This window comes from Micromys minutus (assembly GCF_963924665.1).
Source record: "Micromys minutus genome assembly, chromosome: 30".
Classification (NCBI taxonomy): Eukaryota; Metazoa; Chordata; class Mammalia; order Rodentia; family Muridae; genus Micromys; species Micromys minutus.
The window spans coordinates 13169184-13187303 of NC_137965.1; the positions used below are offsets into that span (position 1 = coordinate 13169184).

The window sequence follows — 18120 nt, forward strand, 5'->3', positions numbered from 1 at the left end:
GGAGAATTAAGCTATAGCTCAACAAAGTGGCTCTATTTGGATGTTTCTCCGGTGGCTAGATTGCAAGCAGGAGGAAGTACTCATTCCTTGTCTCTGTTCTTCCTTCCCACTGGACTCTGTACAACCTGCTGTTGGAGCCAAGAGGAGGGAGGAAGAAGCCCTGAGAAAGTTTTGAAGAAAGTTAGAGTTCTCTGGCTGTCATGGCCAAATACAATGGAGCCATATCTTCACACACCAGAACACAGAATGATCCCTAGCCCTTCCATAGCTGCCAAACCTATGCTAAGATTTAACTCTGAGAAATGGGCCTCACATAGAGGAAGCCAGCAAGATACTCTTATCCCACTGTCTCCTCTTCCCTCCTTGATGCTTGTAATTACATATCAATGGACCTGTGGCTCAGTGGTAGAATGCTCTGGTGTTCATAAGATGATGCTGGGTTTAATTCCCACCTCAACAAAAAGAAGAGAAACGAGAGATCAGCAGGTTGGAGGGAAACAGAATGTGACAGACTGGTTGCTGTGACTAGAGGTAACTGTCAGGTCACTTACTAGTTCATTCAGCATGGACTAAACACCTCCTGGGTATTACAGGCTGTTATCCCTGCTGGGCATCCAGAAGCAATCCTTCTGTGGTCCCCACCTTTGTGGCCACACATTGTAGTGATAAGATGCTTAGACAATGACAGTAATACTTTTGGGGGTTCGAGGGAACCTAACCTGGGGCTTCATATATACTAGGTAAGAACTCCATCCTTCAGCTGCACCCCGACCTTCATAAGTACTTCATTGTTAGACTGAAGCAGACTGTCACGCTGAGCCATGTCACACTGAGCAATAGGCTTCACGGGCCTGACCCTGGTGACTCCTACTCGGCTGTGGACAATGTGGACAATCTAGAGAGGCCACATGCTGTGCACTCTAAGAAAACCACTATGAGTGTGAGCTAGCCCACGGGGGATAACCCCCCTCCCCCACTGCTGTGCAGCCAGTGTAGACTGTTGAAACCCGGCTCCTTGTGGAAGTGTCACTCCAATACCACACCACAGCTAACCAGAGCATCTGCTTCTCCCCCACAGGCACAGTTTGACATTGCAGTGGCCAGCGAGATCATGGCGGTGCTGGCCCTGACTGACAGCCTCGCCGATATGAAAAAGAGGCTAGGAAGAATGGTGGTAGCCAGTGACAAGGATGGGCAGCCTGTGACAGCTGAGGACCTGGTGAGCATTGCTGGGAAGCCCTGGGGAGCTTGCGGTCCAGCAGGAGAGCGGAGTGCTGGTGTAGAGTGGAGATTCTGGAAAGTTCTGCATTGCCCATTAACTTCTTCCCAAGCTTTGTTGCTTCTTAGTGTGTCCATTTGTATCAATAGCAGGTCTGGACCTAGCTGATACACATGAAATGTATCTTATAAACATGTTACCAGTCTCACCTGTTGTTGATCTCTGGTGGGGCAGACATTGGCAAAGAGAACACTCCCAGGGGCGAGGTCAGCTTAGAGATGCCCGCCTAGAAACAGGATGGGGGAAAGGGGACAAATCAGCCTTGGCCCCAGTTCTCCTGGTGATTTATGTGTCTTTTTCTCACCTGTAGGGGTTGACAGGTGCTCTGACAGTTTTGATGAAAGACGCCATCAAGCCAAATCTGATGCAGACCCTGGAAGTAAGGAGCTTCCCTTTTATTTGCTTGCTATTTTCTTTTATGGATTTTTATATGTATGTGTTAGGGCAGGGGGACCACATGTACATATATGCACATGTGTGGAAGCCAGAAGTCAACCTCTGATACTGTTCCTTGGTTTTTGACTCAGGCTCTTTTCACTGGCCTGGAACTTACTAATGAGGCTAGACTGACTAGCCAGCCAGCACTACGGTCTTCCTGTCTCTGCCTTTCCAATGCTGGGCTTCTCTGCCCACTCTAACCACAGCCCCCTTTCTTAAAATTCTGGAGTTCAAACTCAAATCCTTCAGGGAAGGCAGGGACCTTACTGACTGAGGTATCTGTCCAGCCCTGTTTTCTTTTCTTTTCTATTTTTTAAATGATTATTTATAACAGTATTTGCCTTTATTGGATTGACCTTAGATTACAAGGCAGTATGAACATTCCCAGCCAATGAGAGTCTAGGAGAATGTCAGAATAACTTCTTGGTCTTGTTAAAAAAAAAAAAAAAAAAAGTAAAAAGTTAAAAGTAAACTTACCAATTCTTAGGTATGATTTATATCTTGGCTTTGGGTTAACTGACTAGAATAGAAACACTGAATCTGCTTTCTATATCCATGGGTGGTGTTACCACATTTGCATGACTCTGTCTGCTTTAACATTTTAAAGTATTTAATCTATCATGTTAATTGTAAATTATTTGCTTTTTAACTATAAACTGTTTTATTTTTTCAAGTAAAATACAGTAAACACTAAAAGATGATTTCTAAGAACATATTTTCAGCTCACTCTTGTGGTGACACTGGTTTTGTAATCTTGTATACAAACACTAAAATTTTGTCTTGGCTTCTTTGATTCAAAGTGTTTACACACACACACATTACAATCTAATTTTTATGTTACTAATCATCATATTGGTGTGACCTAGCCATTGTCCAATCCTTTTCTTAACTACCAGTTTTTAGGATTGGAATCCAAAGAGGTCCAAATGGGGAGGGAGGATTTGGATTGTGTTTAGCAAAGAGACGGGTATTAGGCTTGTGAGGTGGCTCTGCAGTTAAGAGCAATTACTGATCTCGCAGAGGGATTTAGTTTGATTCACAGTGTCCCTGATAGCTCCTGTTCCAAGGGACAAGATTCTCGCTGGCCTCCTCCAGCAAGAAGACATGTCTATGGCCCATATGCTTATATGCAGGTAAAATACTCAAATACATAAAATCAATATTTACAAAGAGAGAAAAAAGGTGTTGGGGTGAGAGATGTGTTTTCATAGGCAAGGAGAAAAAAACATGTCCACTCTGGTAGTGAAGTGAAAGTCACCAGCCAGTGTAGCAGGCCTAGGAAACCAGAGCTGGTGCTGATGCGAGTCAGGAGATGATTGGCAGGCATCCCTGGCAATAGATGATGGTAGCCCCTGTTGAACATGAAACAGAATCCTGAAAGTACCAGGCCTACCCCCCCAACCCTTCTATACATACACCCTGCACCCTCCCCTGACCCTGTCCCCATAGCCTGAACACTTTTCCTAACTCTCTCGTGAGCACATAGATGAGCTGTAGTATGTTGTTGTCCCTAGTCTTAGCAATCCCTGGGTACCGGGGTACACCCCTGTGATCCCAGTACTTGAGAGACAGAGGCAGGAGGATTTGAAAATTGAGGTCAGGGTAGGCTGCACAAAAAACTCCCAAGTCAGTCTGAATTCTATAGTGAAACCCCGTCTAAAAGAATCACAGTTCAGGGGCACAGTGCTTGCCTTGGCCTAACAAAATAACTAGTAATTAAGTAAGTAGATATTATTAAACCCTCAAGACACCTTCCACTCTGTGAGTTTAATTTCATTTAATAATTGGGCTTATCTTAAGCAATGCTACAGTCACATCATGTCTGAGTTTCATGTACTTGAACAGATAATGTATTTTAAAAACAAAGCATAGAGTTTGGTTAAGTTGTTTGCATGCGTGAACTCTGTTCCTTGAATCTTAGATACACATTTGGGGGTTGGGGGGTTTCAGGGATCAGGGACACAGGAGCCTGCATTCACGGACAGCCTAAACATCTCATTGGTCGACAGTGTCCTGTTTTGGATACACCTATTGCTAGTGTCATAGGAGAGCGTTGGGCACCCCCACCTTACTACAGGTGGCCAAGATGCCAGTGGGTTTCAATCTAGCTGTTCCTCAGAAGACTTCGGTAGATGCTGGGATACTGATTGGTACCAGGTTCCACCATAGACTAAGAGGAGCAGAAGTCTGGGAGGCTGAGAACCTACTGATGACTTCACATGGGAATGTAATCCTAAGAGCTCAAAATATTCCCATGGACAAGCCACACACGGCATTGATGAAGTCACCAAATGCTAGCGACGTTGTCTGGTGCCGTTGTGGCTGCAGGCTACATGCATTATTCCAAATTAAATTTAATAAGATTAAAAACATAGTCTTTTGGTTGCTTAGTCACATCTCTACGGTCACATTTATTTAGGTTTTGGGGAAGAGGGTACTGCTAGCTGCATTTTAAGTACTTCGCAGCCACACATGGCCAGAGGCTACAGTATTGGACAGTACAGAAATATAATACCCTGTCGATGTTCTGGTAATCAATCAAGTAATTGAAGTAATAAACTTAGGAACTTTCTAGAGAGACCATTATGGAGACTATTAATCTGGAGAAGCCATGATGGGTTCCTATGTTACATTCCCAAGCATTTCCTGTATGAAATGAAAATCAAGTAAATACACTTATACATAGATTGGTGGGGTTTTCCTTAGACAATGTGTTTATCTCAAAGTGCTTTATTTTAAAGCTACATCCACCATTAAATATGTGTCTTTGTCCTTCTGTCTGAATGTCCGATGACACCATTTTGATCATTAGTCTACTAGGACTCCAAACTGGGTGTTTCAAAACCAGGACTGTAATCTTTAGGTTATTAATCTTTTCCTTGGTTTTGGAGAATACCCCTTGCCTCCCAGGGCTTTGGGTTTCTCATGTCGGGAAGAGGTCTGCTCTTGCCCTCACGTTATTCGGTTCTGGGATTTACACAGAATTATAAAGAGCTAGGGGAGGGGACTGTAGGAAGTAGGTCATGATCACCAAGCTGAAGAGAATTTGATCAAATGGTTCATGTTCTTGTTAGTTGGGAATAGTGTGTTTTCCACTATTATCAACCGTGGTACCAGCTCAGGAAACAAACAGCAGGGTTGGGCGGGGGGATGCCAGCAGACCTAATATAACCTGTTACCTTTCCTAACTGTAACAACCACGTGAGAGTTTCCTCCAGTATATAAGGAGGAAAGGTTTCTTTTGGCTCACCCTGCTGGCCTTTTCCATCCGCATCTGGTTGCCCTGTTGGTTTTGGGAGCTGTGTCAGATAACACAGTAGTCAGATAGCTGGTCAGAGAATACATCAGAATAAGCTGCTCTACTCGTAGCCAGCACATGAAGACAGTACAAGAGCAGGGTGCAATAGTCCTCTTCATGGAGGTGCCCCATCCCCAGGATCAAAATCCTCCCACCGGGCCCCATTTCTTAAAGACTTTTTCCACCATCCCTTGGTGCCAAGACTATCGCAGAGAGCTCTGGAAGATAGTCAAGATCCAAACCCCAGCCTAACATTTTACATTGCACACATCTCAGAACAAACACCCTGTCGAATTCCTGAGTTACTTAACTGCCAGTAAAAATATAAAGGCTGGGGAGATGGCTCAGTGAAGAAGAACGCCTCTTCTGCAAGCATGGGGGCCTGAGTTCGAATCCTCACTGCCCACATAAAAAGCTTACTGTGGTCATACATACCTGTGACCCCAGCACTCCTGCGTGGGAGGCAGAGAAGGGAGGATCCTGGGGGTCAGCTCACCTGCATTGTAGGCAATGAAAAAACGAGAGCCCCTGTCCTGAGTGAAATGAAAGTCTAAGACCCAAACACACAAACTGAGTCCTGCACGCTCGTGCAGTCTCCCCCCAGCCCCCATTCTCTCTCTCACACACACACTTTAGAAAGTGACATAAAGACTTACACCACAAAGCGTTTTTGCTGACAGACAGATGAGCCTAGGCAATAAGGAAAGCTCTGTGAAATGGAAGATTTGCAACCCGATGGGATTGTTCCAGAATCCCGAAGCCTATGCTTGTTCAAGCCACAACCTGTCACCTGTGTCCCCTGGAGACCCGGCCTGGTACCTCCCTGACAGATGGCAGCAATGAGGGTCACAGTCTGTCGAGGAGACAAGCCAGCTACCATCCGGGGAGAGAGTCTGACTTTGTCCTCAGTCACGTTTTTTCCATGGCAGCAGCATGCCCCAGGCAGCAGGGCTGTAAGACAAGGGGACTTCAGAGTCTTTGTAAGGTGTTTTTCTCTGAGCACTTGAAAGGTCTGTGTAGAGAAAAGAGAGGTGTTAGGGAGGTAGAATGCAGTAGCTGTGTGTACATGTGAAAAAGCATGCATGTCATGTGTGTATAGTCCTCATACATTCACGTCACTCAAGACCTGTCTCTGTCTCTCTGTCTCTCTGTCTCTCTTTCTCTCTCTCTCTCTCTCTCTCTCTCTCTCTCTCTCTCTCGCCGTCTTCCTGCTTTTGTTCAGCTTTCTCATCTTTGAACCATGTTCAGCTAACAGCCCATCGTAGTTCATGGGGATTTTCCACGCTCCCCAGCTGCCCCGCCCCCGCCCCGTTCTCCGCTGTGTCAGCAAAAGGGCAGGCTGTATTTTCTCAGGTGGAGCCAAGCCTTGTCTGAGCAGACCTCCAATAACCTGGCTGGGCTAGGAAGAAAGCTTGAATGTTTTCATGAGAAAATTATTTTCAGATAGAGCTAAACTCTGTTGTTATTCGTAAAGGAGAAAAAAAAAAAAAAATAGCCTTAAAATGACTTCATTGACAAAGTCGGTTTAAAGACTTTGAAAGCCTAGAAGTTTTAATTAGTTCCTGGTATTGGATTTGTTTTATTTGTAACCATGTTGATTGGCTTTTTGTCAAGTTGACACAGCTAGAGTTATTTTGGAAAAGGGAACCGTGAACCGTGCCCCCCACCAGATTGGCCTATGGGCGAGCCTCTGGTTGGTGTAGGAGGGACCAGCTTGGTGTGGGCGGGACCATTTTCCAGCTGGTGGTAAGCAGGCTGAGAAAGCCAGAACAAGCCAGTAGGCACCACTTCTCACAACCTCTGCATCAGTTTCTGCTTCCAGGTTCCTGCCCTGACTTCCCCCAGTAACCTAAGCATTATAAGCTAAAATAAGCCTTTTCCTCTCCGGGCTGCTTTTGGTTGTGGTGTTTTATCACAGTAGTAAAAACCCTAAGTAGCACAGTAATTAGTAAGAACTGCTCATAAACAGAGCACAGTATACACATGTATTAAAATGTCATGAAGAAACCCGTTCTTCTGCATGCTTTCTTTCTTAAAAAAAAATTAATAGTAAACTTCAGTTGTGTGTGGTGGGTGATTGGCTGGGATCCCAGTGTTGAACAAATGGAGTATCAGGAGTTCAAAGACATCCTTGACTGTAGAGCAAGTTTGAGACCACCCTGGGCTATATAATACCTTGTCTAAACAACCACAACATATCACCCATGTTTTTTTTTCTTTGTTATCTTAGTAATTGCCAGTAATTCTAACATGTGAAATAGACCATTTTAAAAGATTTAATCAGACTTTTTTTTTGTTAGAAGACAATCTTAGCCTAGAAATTAAAAACAAACAAACAAAATAGTCTAAGCTTGCCCTTTTTATGTAATTGGCCTGCCTGGTTTTCATAATTCATGAGTTATATTGTCTTTTTATACTCAGTTCTTTGTAGGTTTGAGACAAAAATCTCATGTAAATTTATACTGACATTGAACTCCTACTCTTTCCTGCTTTAACTACCCAAATGGGGGGGTTGTGGGATTTTTCTCTCACCATCCCCCTCTTTTCTTCCTCTTCCTCCTTCCTCTTCCCTCTGTTCCTCTTCCTTTTCCCCCTCTTCTTCCTCTTCCTTTTCCTCCTCCTCTTCTCCATCTTCCTCTTCCTCCTCTTCTTCCCACTTCTCCTCTTTCTCCTCTTCCTCTCCAGTCAATTATTTCTCCATCCCTCTTTTTTTGCCTCTCTTCCTTCTCACCATGTAGTCCTGACTAGCCTAGCACTCACTAGGTAGACCAGATTGGCCTTATAATCATGGAGGTCTGCCTGCCTCTGCCTGCCTCCTGAATGCAGCAAGATTTTTGTTAACTTTACTATTGTTCACTGGGAATAAAAAAACAGGACATTGGAGATAGTACTTAAGCTATCAGGGTTTGATTAAATTATTTTTTTTAAATATACAGTGGGGAAGAAATGAGGTGCAAAGCTTATTTGATAACAAACAGGCAACAAAGAGTAGCTTATCAAAATAATAATTAGAGGTGACTATCTCTTGCTCAGCATTAGGCTAAGTCTAAGAAGACTTGAGATACTACACTTGGTGTCTGAGTCAGTCGGGGTGTCTGGTTTCTGTTTTAAAGGTTTCTGTCTTCTCTTTTTCTGTGTGTGCGTACATATTCATGTTTGTTTATGTGTACATGTGTAGGTACATGGGGTCCTCAGTTTGACATTGAGTCTCTCCCTTTGTCCATCTCCCACTGAACCCATGGCTCACCATGGCTAGAGCAACCTCCAGGGATCCACATGTCTTGACCTCCATCCCCCTCCCTCACTTCCCAGGTGCCAAAGGTACAAACAGGCATCACCATTCCAAGCTTTTACCTGAAATCTGAGGACATGAACTCAGGTCCTTGTGGTTTCATAGCCTGTACTGACTGAGCCATTTCTCCAGCCCTGCTCTTATTTTTTGGGTTGAGCCCTGTACCTCAAGGCTGGTTTCTAACCCTTCTGTAGCTTGATACGACTTCAAATTACTAATCCTTGTACTTCTACCCCCAAGTGTGGGAATTACAGCCATGCCCCCCCCCCACCTGGCTCACAGTACTTTTAGATCTCTTGGTGTGCTTTGAAAGTGCAAGGGAGACACACAGTGGCTTGGGGTAAGTTTACACACCCAACTCTATGTGTCACCTTGTGTCCTTCTGTTTCCTTTGGGTCTCTAATTTGTTTTCGTTCTTCTGTAGGGAACACCCGTGTTTGTGCACGCCGGTCCCTTTGCTAATATTGCTCACGGTAACTCGTCGGTGTTAGCTGATAAAATTGCACTGAAACTGGTCGGCGAAGAAGGGTTCGTAGGTGAGTGGCTTTGTGTATTGATTACATATTTGCATATTGATTGATTGTTGATTATAAAATGTTGATGACATGTGGACTTTTCTTTGCAGAGGGTCTCAGAGCTGGAGAACCCTTGTTCTGTATCAGCACAATTATATTGTGTTGGATGGCAGTCAAGCACGTAGGCCTTTAAAAGATCTAATAATGCTCAGCAAATGAATGACCTTGGGCATGTTTTCAAGTGTACTGAATCTCCTGAAATGTCGCTAATGAGATTATTTTTATTAGCCATCCAATGGGTACATATTCAGAACCTACCACACTCAAAGCTTAGAACTGGGGATCCAGTGGTTAACAGAACAAGTCTAACACCAGGCCTTGTGGAGTCTCCTGTCAGCCGTATGCGCATGCGCAGGGGATTATGGTCACTGACTGAGCTATTAGCAGCCATTGAAGGACTAACATTCAAATGAATTTTTTCTTTCTTCCTGGAATCCTGGTGTGCTTTTGTGACCCAATAGAAGGGAACTTCCCAGCCAATCTACTCAAATTGTTTGGTAGATTCATAGTGTCTGGTGCTGTCTGGAGGGGCACCCACCGTAGCACTTGCCCCATGGTTACTAGCCAGAATTTTAAGCCATAATGTTAAAGCTATGAAGAAATAAAAATAAAAAACCAAGCAAGGAAGAACGCTTCGTCTGCGATGGTTTTGTTATCAGATTTTCCCCAGCGGCAGCAGAGAGTTCCCATTTTTTTGTAAATGCCCATAATCATGTATAACATTTATTTCCTGCATACTAATGGTCAGCCTTGTATCAAACTCAAAAAGTGAAAAAAAAAATTTTTTTAAGTTTAAAAAAAAAAATCTGCTGGGCAGAAGAACCTAGATGTACACTTTCAGGCTGTGACATTCTAGGGTTCATTTGGGGTTATCAAGACTGATTTAAGAATCCCTTGTAGACACAAAGATGGGATCAAATGAGGATTTGTGTAATTCCACCCTTCAAAGACCTGTGTAAATCAGCAATCATGTACTTTGCGGGTTAGGCACCGAGTCTGCGGCAGGAGTGGTGAGGCTCGTTGTTTGGGTGGATCCGCTCGGTTGAGCACGCATAGCGGAGCTAACGGCTGGGGGAGTGGGGGGCTGGGGAAAGGCAGCTACTGAAGAGATGGGCACTTAAACGGAAAGCTTCTGATAGACCGACTGTGGATAAAAGGGCTTCCAGGGTAAAGCGTTCCATCTTAGGTTGATGGACCTGTCTGCCTTATACTGTCAAGCAGGTATTTACAGAGTATGCATCATCATGACAGAATGCCTTTAGAGATAAATGGACAAGGCATTAGACTCCGGGCACGTTCTTTAAAGGCTCCTTGAATGGAGGGCCAAGATGCCAAGGGGCGGGGCTCATCCAGTGTTCGAAGTTGGGGGGGGCTTCTTTTGGTAGCTTTCCTAGGGCTCAATTTCCTCTTTGCTATAATATCCAGTAATATCTGAGGGAAACACTGGTTTATAAATCGGAGAGAACTCCACATCCTTCCCCCATGCTACTACGTATTCCTCTGATCCCTGTTAGCCTAAGGGATCCACCATGCCTGTTAAAGTCTTGCGAACTCACTGTGCCCCAAATTCCTTGTCTGTAAAGTAAGGCCTTTTAAAATATCTATCATAATTGAGTGTGCGTGCGTGCATGCATGTGTGCGTGTGTGCTCGAGAAGAGGCAGGGGACAAGGCAGCCGTGACACAGATGGGGAGGTCAAAGGACAAGATTGTGGGATTGGTTCTCTCTCCACTTTAGTGAGGGCCCTAGATTTTCCAACTCAGGTCACTAGGCTGGCTCAGCAAGCACCTTTACCTAGTCAGCCATCTCACCAGCCAAAACGAGGCTCTTCGGAGGACTTTCTGAATGGATTTTAAAAGGTAGCATGTGACATTGTGCCTGTTGAGTTCCGGCTTGACCCCCACTAATCCTTAGCCAGACCTCATTGTCTCTCTTCCGTTTGTCTCTCTTCCCCATTACTTACACGTGGCTGGTAAAAGTTATAAGTCCTGTTTTAAATTGAGTTTACTTCGGGAGTGATAACAATTTCTGTTTTCGTTATTGTATAGTACACATCAGTTTCAACCGGTGGGTCACGACCTCTTTGTGGGGGCATCAAACTACCCTTTCACTGTGGTCGAATATCAGATATTTACGTTCAGTTTATAACAGTAGCAAGAATACAGGTATGGAGTAGCAAGGGAAATAATGTTATGGGCAAGGGTCACTACAGCACGAGGAACTGTATTAGAAGGTTCGCATTGGGAAGATTGAGAGCCAGTGGCTGAGAGTCCACCGTTGGAACTGCACAGCAAGAGGGTACAGTCCGCTACTGCACCCCGATCTCCAGAACTCTTCGTCTTGGTAGTATACCATGCCTGATTCCAGGCACGAGCCATCTGCTTTCTAGCCTGCAGACACATATTTTACCCTCTAGTAAAATCAGGATGTGGGAAGGGAAGCAAACCAGTGGAGTCTCAGCAAAGAGTGTTGCTCTGGGGGAGCTGAGTACTTACTATGTTGATTAGCGAGGAGCTAGAGAGAGACGGCGTCTCCCGGAGAGAACCTTCCTTGTTTACTGTCTTTCCATCTTGCCTTCACTTCTGTCCCAACATCCAGGCAAGGATTCCTTGTGTCTACCCAGAATAATTATTGTAAGATAATGGGATCAGCGGTCCATTTAGCCTTACAACAGGGCGGCGTTTATTTGATTAGCTGCATGAATTTGTCAGATGAGAGCAGACAGCTTCATGAGACTATAATGGACCCCTTTTCGTGAGCCAGCGGTCCCCATGGGAGTCCACTCGGTCTCTGTGTTCTGCAGAAAGGGAGGCTTCTCTTGGGCATCAAATACAAGTCAAAGAATTATTTTTACAAAAAGGAAAAGAAAGATAACATTGACATTCTGTTTTGAACTATTATCTCATTTAAAGTATTTGAAAGATTGTTCACAAACCTTAGATTTTTTTTTCTTTTTTTCCCTTCTCTAAATCGTCTTTGACTCCAGTTTTCAGGTAAGGACTCACCTCTGCGTGAGAATGTGGACCTGGAATTGTACATGCTCATAGCTAAGGGCCCTTATAGTCAAGATAGTCACAGCCACCGGAATCCGAGGATAGACTTTGAAGGTCTTCTGCCCTTTCCTCTACTTAATTACTGATGGCGTGGACCAGATGTCATGGTGTCTGCCTGTAGTCTTAGAAGGCCACACTTGTCTCATTGACTCAACCATCCTCCACCGAAATCAATGAATAAATCAATATAATTGTGATGTAATACCTTGCCAGTACTAGATCATGTTTGTAATGATTAGCCCACTTTCCATTACTCTAGTGCAATGCCACAGAGTGTGCCTTAAAAGAAGTCTGATTTGACTTCTGTTCTCAGTGTGGGATGGTTGAGGACTTGCATCTTCTGGTGCCCTTCTGGCTGGCAGAGTTGTGAGGCAACAAAAGACACACAAGAGACAGAGTTATACAAGCACATGTGTACATGCACATGCATGGGTGTGGGAAATGTGTGTGTGCCTGCATGGGCATGTGTGTGCATGTATAGGTGTGGAGTGTGTGTGAATATATATGTGTGTGTGAATATATATGCATGTGTGTGCATGCATGCCTGAGTATGGTGTGTGTGTGTGTGTGTGTGTGTGTGTGTGTGTGTGTGTGTGCGTGCATGAGTATGGGATGTGTGGCTATGTGTGCATGTATGGGTGGGAGGTATGTGGGTTCCGGAATGTACATGTGTGAATTGTGTGTATTTACATGCATGTTTGACTGCAGGGGTACACATGCACTTGTATTCTGCCTGCTCTTTCTCTTTTTCTTTTTTTAAAGTTTGCTTGTTCTGTCTCTTGTTTTGGGGGGTTGAAGGTTGTATTTTTGCACATGTGAGTGGAGTTGACTTAGTTCAGAAAAGGGCATCAGATCACATGAGCAACAGGTGACTGAGCACACATGATATTGCTACTCGGAACCAAACTCAGATCCTCTCCAGGATCAGTACACCAGAGCTCTTACCCAAGGATTCATTTCGCCATCCCAGGAGAGCACCTTTTGAGACAGGATCTCACTTAGTAGCTTTATTTGGCCCGGAACTCACTGTGTAAACTAGGGTAGCAGAGACTCTAAGCTCTGCTTCCTGCATTCTGGATCACAGACACCTCCTCATCCCTCTCCCTCAAAAACCCACCAGTATTTCATCACAAGACACTACCCTGGTGGCCTCATTGGGTCCTCATCAGTTCTAGACACCATAGCTTGGGCCAGGCTTCACCCTCTGGTGCCTCATTGTGTCTGGTCAAACCCAATGGGGGTGTAGGGAAGAAAAATAATAATCTGACTCCGCACTCTCCTACCTTGAAATTCTTAATAGATTGCTGAGTCAAGGGAAGCTCAGGTGCCGCTGACTTTAGGCATCTTTCTCTTAACGTCATCCCCTGTCCTTTAAGAAACTTGTAAATCTTGCCTCGGGTTTCAAAGGAATCCACTGGATAATCACACCCGGCTACTGGCCTATTCTCAACATCTGTTTTATTGCAATGAGATGTTAACTACTCCATCATTTAGGTAGAAGAAAGCCAGACCAAACTAAGCATTCCTATAACTTCATCCACCCTTTAAGAAAAAAAAAAAATCTGAGGTCTGAGTTGAAGTCGTGTCCAGCTTCTGAGCTGAGGTTCCTGGAGCTTACCCTGTTGACATATAAAACTCTGCTCTTGGTCAGGGGCCTCGTTCTGTTATGAAGTTCATTCTTGGGTCTTGAGTAATCCTATACATAATCACGTCAGGGGTAAGAACTGGATTATTAGCAATCTGGCTAGAGGGGATGTGTAAACCCAAGTGGCCTCTGAGTTCAGCGACTGGATTTTTAGGTCATGCACTTAGCAAAGCCTCACCGTGGGAATGTTGGTTCATGGTGTCCCTGGATGTCCAAGTCCTAGAGCTCCTCACCAGCTCCCATCCAGCCTCTCTGTGCTGGCCTCTCCCTTCCACACATGCTTTCATACAGGCTAGACCTCTTTGTGGTTTCATTTTGGTTTTAGTTTTGAACAAGTAGACTTCAGCCTTTAAAAATAAATAAGTTGAAGAGACATTGAAGGAAGCCCAGTGGTAAAGTGCTTTGCCAGCCCTGGGTTCAATCCCCAGGCTAGACAGATGGCCTGACAGTTAAGACGAAACTGCTCCTCACACAGAGGACCTGGGTTCAAATCCCGGCACCCACATGGCAGCTCACAAGTGTCTGTAACTCCAGTTTCAAGGACCTGATTCCCTCTTCTGGTATCAGTTGGCCCCGAACATGTGGTGCTTATATGTATATACATGCAGGAAAAATGGAAAGTAAGGAAGATTGGAATATTCTGCGTATTCGCTACTTGGGAAAGTGTTGAGATTAAGTTACCCGATCCCCGTGTTCCAATCCACTTCACCAAGTCTTTGTTGGGTTGGTTTGGTTTGGGTTTGGGTTTTCGTTTTGTTTGTTTGGTTGGCTGGTTGGATTGTTTTGAGACAGGGTTTCTCTGTGTAGCTCTGGCTGTCCTGGAGCTTGTTTATAGATCAGATTCGCCTCAAAATTCAGGGACTGGTCTGCTTCTTTGTCCTGGGTGCTGGGACACACACACAGCTCTAACTCCATCCATTCTTAATGTGCTGTTCAAGTGTGATTTAGGTACAAGTGTTCTTATGAGACTGACCTGGAAATATGGTTCCAGGGCACAGTGCATTGGAGCCTTAGCTTCAATTCCCAGCATTCCAGAAGACATGAGCTGTGATCCAATCCTCTGTGACTGTTTGCTGCTGTGACTTGAATCGTTGGCTGCCTAATCCTTGGGAGGCAGAGCCTAGTGATGAATGGATAAAAAAGCCGCTGAGCTCAGAGACAGACCTGATCCCTCTGATGTCACCCCTCCTGTCTTAGCTGTGTCTTGAAGTTGTCTTCTATGTGTGCCTCCTAATGTGTACCCAGGAGAGTCTCGCGTAAGCAGAGCAGATGGTGACAGCTTGTTGTTTGACTTCGAGAACTGTCAGCCAAAATAAACCAATTTCTCTCTAAAAATTAGCCCATCACAAACGTTACAGCAACAAGAAACTAAATTCTTTAGTTGCATCTTTTCTGTTTCTCTAAAGAAATTCGCTTTCCAGGTGTGGACCTGGTATCGTTTCTGGGTGTGCAGTAATACTTTTACCACAAAAGATGTACAATAAAGCTTTTGAAACTAATCTGTTTACAACATTAGGTTACAGTAATTTTTTTGACAACACCCCAGACATACCAAGAAATACCAGACATCTCTATTTATTATGTAACTAAAGGTCAAACAATGTAATACGTATTTGTAACCTAATAATTTACTGGCTGTCTGTGGGAATAACATAGTGATTGAAAATAATACTGTATCATTCTTAAATAACATCCATACCTCATTAAGAAGACACCTGTCCTGGTTGAGTCCTTCTCTGTTCCTATAGCAACTATTTTAACTTAGATTCACAATCTACAGGGTATTGTTTATCAGCAGATACATCTCTGGTATCAGTGACCTCATCACAATAGTACTTTTGGGCTTGCCAAGCCCAAAAGATGTCGAATCCTGCCTTTTTACCCTCAAAACTTCCTGGGCTGGAAAGAGGGTTCAGTGGTTAAGAGCACTGGCTGCTCTACTAGAGGGCCTGTGTTCAGTTCCCAGCACCCACATGGCTGCTCACAACTGTCTAAACTCCAGTTCTAAGGGATCTGATGCCCTCTTCTAGCTTCTGAGGGTACCAGGCATGCATGTGACATACCAACAATATACATGCAGACAAAATTTTTATCCACATAAACTTACATAATAATCATAATAATAATAATAAGGCTTTTTTTTTAATATGAAGTATGTCAAGATGAGATGACACCCACCTATCATCCCAGAACAAACCTCGGGCAAACTGCCAAGACTCTAGCTAGTCTGAGAACAAGGAAGAGAGCGCAAAAGTATCTCCATATTCTTTTGAGTCTTTTGAAACAAAATTTAAAAGTTTTATGTATTTATTTATGTGAGGATTTCAGGGATGGTGCTTATAAATTACACAGGCAGTTTCCGATATTGATGCATTTTTGCTGAGAACAACCTGAGTTTATATTCCATCCTGAAAGCCCACTGCATGCCAGACCCTGGACTGGGGCTTTGGGCCTGAGAGCTCTCTGGCTTGTGGTAAGAGCCTCTGAAGGAGTTTAGCACTGACCACGGCTTCCACAGGAGAGGATTGAGCCCCAGAGTGAAAGAGGTTCCAAGGTGACAAGCTTGGGCTAAAGGGACAGCAATTTAAACCCAGTCCTCAGCCCATGATCCCAACCTATGCTTCTGTGTCTGACTGCCTGTGAGTGTGTACTTGGTCCACGCCACCAACATGCAACCTGTGTTTGCATACAACTGGACTAGTGTTTGTTGAATGAAAACCTAATAGTGTACATCAGTCATGAAGGAAGGTAGGCAGGCAAAGAGAGAGAGGAAGGAAGAAAAGGAAGGAAGGAAGGCAGAGGGAGGAAGGAAGGAAGGAAGGAAGGAAGAAAGGAAAACACTGGATATAAGCAGTCAATACAGTGTTTACTGTAAGTCCATGGGTAGAAGCCCAAGAATCCAATAGGCAAGCTTGCATGTAATCACTAGCCTCAGGAGGCAAGGGCTAAAGAACAGAAATTCAACATCAGCTCCAGATACATTGTGGTCCTCAGAAGGCTTGACCTGCTTGAGACCCTGTCTCAGAATTTTATCTGGGAGCTAGAGACACAGCTCAGTGATTTAGAGTGGTCGCTTCTCTTCGAGGGGACCCAAATGGGGTTCCCAGCCCGCACGTCCAATGACTCACATCTAACCCCAGCTCCATTGGATCCAACACTTTCCTCTGGCCTCTAGAGCAGGCATATGCACACACATGGTCTACACTCACAAACACATGTAACACACAAATAAAATTAAAATTAGCCTTTTTAAAAGAAATTTTAGAAAAAATGATGCCTTAGAAGACATTTTGATCCTCAGGAATGCTCATCCTGACCTTGGGCGATTTCTTTGTGCCCTACACATCGCAAACGTGTTTAAAATGGGCTCTGTGGCTCATTCCTGTTTGGATTTATGTGTATTCCAAACGGCGCGCTTGGAATATCGTTCTGCTTATCATCATAAAATGTGGAGTTCAAACACAGCCCTTGTCAAAACATCGTGATGCAGAGATTAGCACCGTGGCAGTTGACATACACTGACTTTTAAAAGTGGTCCTGAGGTTAAGCTGGAGTTTTGTAACTCGCAGTGGTATGGGCCTTCTAAGGGATTTTCTTTAATGTCCATTGCACAATAGGTTTTCAGATTACGTTACATGACTGCTATCCTAGCCAGTCTGGGCCAAGAACATCTAACCTCAGGATGCTGGACAGGGGCCAGATTGCCTTTTATAGTTTCAAAAACTGCAATTATGTGAGATTGTTTTCTACAAATTTTTTTAGCAGTATTTGGTGGTGTTAAAATATTGTGCCATTCCTATGCCAGTCCTGTAATAGGATTTGGGACCAGGAATGCCGGGGAACTTACAATTCCTGCGGGAATGTAATTTAGTGTCTCTTGTCAGGGACCTCTTTGCATCTTTAGGGAAGGACGTTCTGTTTGGACTTTCTAAAACCTGCGGGCCTCTCACTACGTGTCACTGTGATTGTTCTCATTATCTCCTTATTATTGCTCCACTACAAAGGCTGTTGCTACAGATTCCACGTAAGGGTTGAGGTCCTGTGGGCTGCTTGTCTAGCTCACAGCAAAACAGTGTTTAAAAAATTTTAAAGTTGGAAGATAGACCTTCAGCAACAGAAGAATTAAAATCAAAAGTAGAAAGCTAGCAAACAGCATCACAATAGGTAGGTAGCATCCCTCTCGGACACACCTAGTCACGTGTCCATAGCTGACCAGGATGTCCGTAGCCACTGTGGGTACCCTTCTTCTGGGGACTTAGCCTGTGGGATAAAGGAAAGAGCAATATAAAAGCATAGATTTTTTTTTTCTATTTATGTATGATCATACGGAGGTAAAATTCAAGAAGCCAACTGAAAAATTTATCATAAGTAATAAAAGTTTTAGTTTGCCCCGTGCCTACAGTATAAATATGTAAAAGTCAATGGCTTTCCTTCATGTCAAGAATAAACATATCATAATATGGAATATGACACTATTTATTTACGCCCTCTGCACTGTAAAGTACCTAGGAATAAATTTCTAGCAAGACATGAAGGTAGAG

The 18120-nt window shown here is 44.1% G+C and overlaps 1 protein-coding gene across 1 annotated transcript in view; it reads left to right on the plus strand.

The window, feature by feature from the left end:
• MTHFD1L (methylenetetrahydrofolate dehydrogenase (NADP+ dependent) 1 like) overlaps positions 1 to 18120 on the plus strand; it is a gene marked incomplete at its 5' end in the record, with an annotated part of 155528 nt that overhangs the window by 66534 nt on the left and 70874 nt on the right. Inside the window, 3 exons of the mRNA XM_080941618.1 lie at positions 1079 to 1219; positions 1590 to 1658; positions 8732 to 8843. Of these exons, the coding sequence (XP_080797744.1) occupies positions 1079 to 1219; positions 1590 to 1658; positions 8732 to 8843 (322 nt within the window). The remainder of the gene's footprint in view (positions 1 to 1078; positions 1220 to 1589; positions 1659 to 8731; positions 8844 to 18120) is intronic.